This window comes from Aulonocara sp. 'chitande type north' Nkhata Bay, linkage group LG13 (assembly GCF_057382095.1).
Source record: "Aulonocara sp. 'chitande type north' Nkhata Bay isolate Kocher_YH1m ecotype deep benthic linkage group LG13, A_spYH_male_GT1.1, whole genome shotgun sequence".
Taxonomy (NCBI): domain Eukaryota; kingdom Metazoa; phylum Chordata; class Actinopteri; order Cichliformes; family Cichlidae; genus Aulonocara; species Aulonocara sp. 'chitande type north' Nkhata Bay.
The window spans coordinates 12,789,041-12,793,243 of NC_141356.1; the positions used below are offsets into that span (position 1 = coordinate 12,789,041).

At 37.0% G+C, this 4,203-nt stretch overlaps 1 protein-coding gene across 1 annotated transcript; it reads left to right on the forward strand.

The window, feature by feature from the left end:
- The first annotated feature begins 1,024 nt into the window (after positions 1–1,024).
- On the forward strand, positions 1,025–3,496 carry LOC147315808 (uncharacterized). The gene is made up of 3 exons (XM_086258058.1): positions 1,025–1,105; positions 2,213–2,400; positions 2,519–3,496. Exons 1-3 carry the CDS (start codon positions 1,025–1,027, stop codon positions 3,096–3,098), a joined length of 849 nt encoding a protein of 282 aa, XP_086114184.1. The 3' UTR covers positions 3,099–3,496.
- Positions 3,497–4,203: the final 707 nt, after the last annotated feature.

Sequence of the window (4,203 nt, forward strand, 5' to 3'; positions counted from 1 at the left end):
TAATATTTAAAGTAGTAGTAATATTTAATAGCGGCTGCCATTGTTGGAAACTGGAATTGGCTGGGCCGCGCTATGAATTCTGGGATATGGTGGGCCACGAAGGAAACACCCGACCCATCCTTCAAATTTGGGGAAATGAAGGCCGCATTTGTCGGCTGCATTTGAAAGAGTCGACACATTGGGACAGCCTTCATTGCCTGGCTGTGACGTAATCGGCCTTCAAATGCTGCCTCTGGTGGATGCAGCCTACGTTTTGGGAGACAGCTTTTCTCCTCCCAATTCACATACATAATCCAAGCTGTGGTGGTCACTCAGAAACCCTAGCTCAGCGGTGTTCAACTACAGGCCAAGTGTAGCATAATTCAAATTATTTTAGATATACATGTAAAATTATGAGGAAAAAATCATAAATAGGGTAATTTAGTGTAATAAGATTATATAAATCAGATGAAATTTACATTTACATTTATAGAGCAACAAACAATGTTAGATAAGTTAGTTGTCTGATCCTGTTGAATGCAGGATAACTGCTGTATTTAGCGTCTGACATGATCAGTTACCAGTTTATTGGGTACACATTACTAGTCTAATAAAATAATTCTAAAGTTAAACTTGCCTCCCAGAAGATTACTTTAAATTAGACTGGTTTTAATTTCTTGGTTAAATAGAATTTCAAATTTAACAGTTGCTGAAAGTTAAAAAGTGACAATATTTAAAAAAAATTAAGATGGAACAAACACAACTGGGCGATGACTTTGGTAAAAAAAAATCTGACTAAAAATCATATGATATGCATCACAGATGAAAGCAGGTTTACTCTGAGTGCGCGTGTATCCTGTTCAACTTGAGAGAGACTGTCCTTTCATCCGGTCATTTGGAGGAACTAAGTGTCTTTTCCAGCATTTAGAGCAAACCGGTGAGCCATTTTCACCACCTGCTGTTTCACATATTTTTTTCTTTCAGTTTAAAAGAGAGTAGAAAATTCTTCTACAGCAACTCCACCACACAGAAAGTCATGTGGGAGATGTGGGGAGTCGTGATATGGATCATTACCTGCTTCTTCCTTCCCATGACCATACTGTTCTTCTGCTGTGTGTGTTGTGCGGTACGTAAGTATGTATAATCTTTTTATGTCTGTGAGTGTGAACAATTAAAAAACTCAGAAAAAAGCAAAAATGAAATAAAACTTAACCCAGCAATAGACTGCCGAGCACCTGCAATATACCCAACAGTTGACAGCTGACATAAACTTGAATGTCAGTTGATAGTCGACAGTGTAGAAATAGTAGAATAAAATAATAAATTCTTAACATGTTGTATTTTATTGGTGCAGCAAAAGTAAAGTGTAATAATGGGAAGTTCACTGAACCAGATACAGTCATGTCATACAATTAGCGCATCCCAGATGAGTGAATATATGAGCCTCATTAAAACCAATCATGTGCTGACAGCTTCACTACTATTCAGAAATGATTCTCTAAATTTCTGTCATTAATGGGATTAATAGTTGTGCTTTGATCATATATAAGAGTATTGTTCAACAACATCTCCCGTAGACGTTCAACATGTTTGCAGTTTGACTAAATAAGAAAAACCCATAAAGTGTGTAAAATTTGGCCTCACATTTATTTTTGGACCATTCAGTGACCTCTGCACCTGACTATGTTGTTATTCTACAGCAAAACAGTCAACACTTAACATAGATATATCTTAAGATAAGTGTGATAATTCTCTGTAATATTCTTAGTAACAGTAATATATAATTTTATATACAGTGTTTTGGGGTCATAACGGGTTTTTTTGTTTGTCTGTTCTGCAACTGACTTTTCTAAATATTACAGAATTAATTTTATTTGCTGAGTTAGAAGTTAAATAACAAATATTTAGTACATGTCCTTTATGTTGGTTGTATTGTGATGAAGCAAGAAGGTGCTGTGTTGAAATATTCAATTTGTTTCTGTTGGGAATCCATTTCACTATAACAGCCTGAAATTTGTGTTTATTTTGAGGTGTGTGAATAATTAATTCAAAAAATATATATTATAAGATAAATCATTACTTGAATGTTTTCTGACGTACTAGTAAAACATTTCACTTGCTGTATATATTACCTCTTTAAAATAAATATATTCATTCATACACATTAATTTACACTTGGGTACAATCATTTTAAACATTGTATTAATGTGGTTTCAATTAATATTTCCTGCAGGGGCGAAGATATCAGGTTCCTGTCATCTATTACACAAACCTCATCATCTCCATTCTGATCCATCACAGCATGATGTTCTCTATGATGGTCCTTCGGTGGTACATACTGCACGACACCATTGAGTGTTTCTTATACTATTTTTCTGTGACGGCCAGTCTTTACTTCAGGTTGTGCATTGCTTTGGAAAGGTACCAGTGTGTGTGTGTGTGTGTGTGTGTGTGTGTGTGTGTACTTACATGTCTCTGAATATTATACTGAAGCATTGTTATGTTCTGTACTCTGATAATCTTTCTGTTTGTGTTGCAGGTATTGTTTCATCGCCTGCCCACTGTTGGACTGCCTCAGACAAACTGAGGGTTCTGTGCTGGTCTGTGTTCTGGTCTGGGTCCTTTGTATTGTTAGTGTTGCTCTTGCTGTATTTTCATATGAATTTGTATGTTTAATTATTTATGCCGCCCTCCCTGCCCCCCTGTTCATCTTCTGTCTCGCTGGGACACTTAAAGCTCTGCCTGCTGCCACCTCAGTGCCCACTGAAGAAAAACGAAGAACTGTAGGAACCTTGGTTCTGTTGCTGCTTAATTACTTTCTCATAAACCTTCCTGCAGTCATTCTATTAACTTTGAATTTATATCCACCTGAAACACGTCGCCCTGAGACAGCTACTGATTTTATCATTATAATCTTTTTTCTGTTTAGTTCATTGTTGGACTTCATTCTGTTTGCCTTCATGTGTAAAGGGCCCATTGACAGGCTGCTGGCACGTCTGTGCTGCTGCAGTATGGAGAGCAACAACACAGGAGATGTGACTGATGTTAGCACAGACAGGTCAGATCATGTAGTCAGAGATGAGGGGAAAGGGGAAATGGGAAAAATGGCGAGGAATTAGAAAGAGATATGCACCATCCTTTCCAAATATTTTTCAGTTGATGCCTAAGGCTTTCAGTGATTTGAAATCCTGTTCTTTGCACCTACTGGGAGCCACAGAAAGCTTTATTTTGTTGAGTAGCTAAATGATGTTAATGCAAATGTGCAAATTATTGTTATATCTATAATATATCTGTTGCTGCTTAATTACTTTCTCCTAAACCTTCCTGCTATCAGTCTATTAGCGTTTGAAATTAGAGCTACACTTCCCTATCACAACTATTGATTTCATTATCATGATGTTATTTCCTTTTAGTTCACTGTTGGACTTCATCTGTTTGAAGTCCACTGTTTGTTTTCATCCGTCAAGGGCTCATCATTCCAAATATTTTTAGCTGTCCCCTCAGACTGTCAACAGCCTAAAATTCTGATCTTTGCACCTACTGGGAGTAACATTGTTTTGTTGAGTAGTTGAATGTTGTAAATGAAAATGTACAAATTATTTCATAATTTCTTCTAAATGGCAGGAAGGTGGTGCAGTGATTAGCACAGTCACCTCACAGCAGGAAGTATGGGGACTTTTATTAAATTTTTTTTCCTGTCCTGTAGCAGTGTAGCAGTCAGAATTGTTGTCTGAAGGACAAAAAGAACCAAACAGATTTACATTCACAAGTGGAGCATTACAGCCTTTGCTATAGTGGTCCACTTGATAGTCAAATTTTATTTGAACTTTATTAGGATTTTTTATTTCAGGTTATTACAACCACAGCGCACGAGGGCGCGGGAGAGAAAAGAAAAAAGAAAGAAAGAAAGTAATGATTGGGAGAAAGTTAACAGCAGGGGAGGGAGAGAGAAAAAACTGATAACTAAAAAAAGACCAGAGCATGATCTCCATGAGTCTGTAACGGTACTTTGACTTCCTCCTGCAGACCAAAACATTCAGTTAGATGTATTTGTGATGCTAAACTGCCTGTAGGTGTGAAGACTGTCCAGGATGTCATATGACAGCTGGGATCAACTCCAGTCACCACCAACAAAAGATTGATGGAGTTTCATCTGAAGACGTCTTAAACTCAAATATTAATCATCTAAAGAGCTTTTGAAACCTTTTTATTTTGTATCATTGC

What these genes read in the sequence shown, in the direction of transcription:
- LOC147315808 (XM_086258058.1), top strand. Translation starts at nt 1,025, where the DNA reads ATGTGGGGAGTCGTGATATGGATCATTACCTGCTTCTTCCTTCCCATG. An exon ending in TCTGCTGTGTGTGTTGTGCG is followed by an intron (nt 1,106 to 2,212) that starts GTACGTAAGTAT and finishes TATTTCCTGCAG; the next exon opens with GGGCGAAGATATCAGGTTCC. An exon ending in TTGTGCATTGCTTTGGAAAG is followed by an intron (nt 2,401 to 2,518) that starts GTACCAGTGTGT and finishes TTTGTGTTGCAG; the next exon opens with GTATTGTTTCATCGCCTGCC.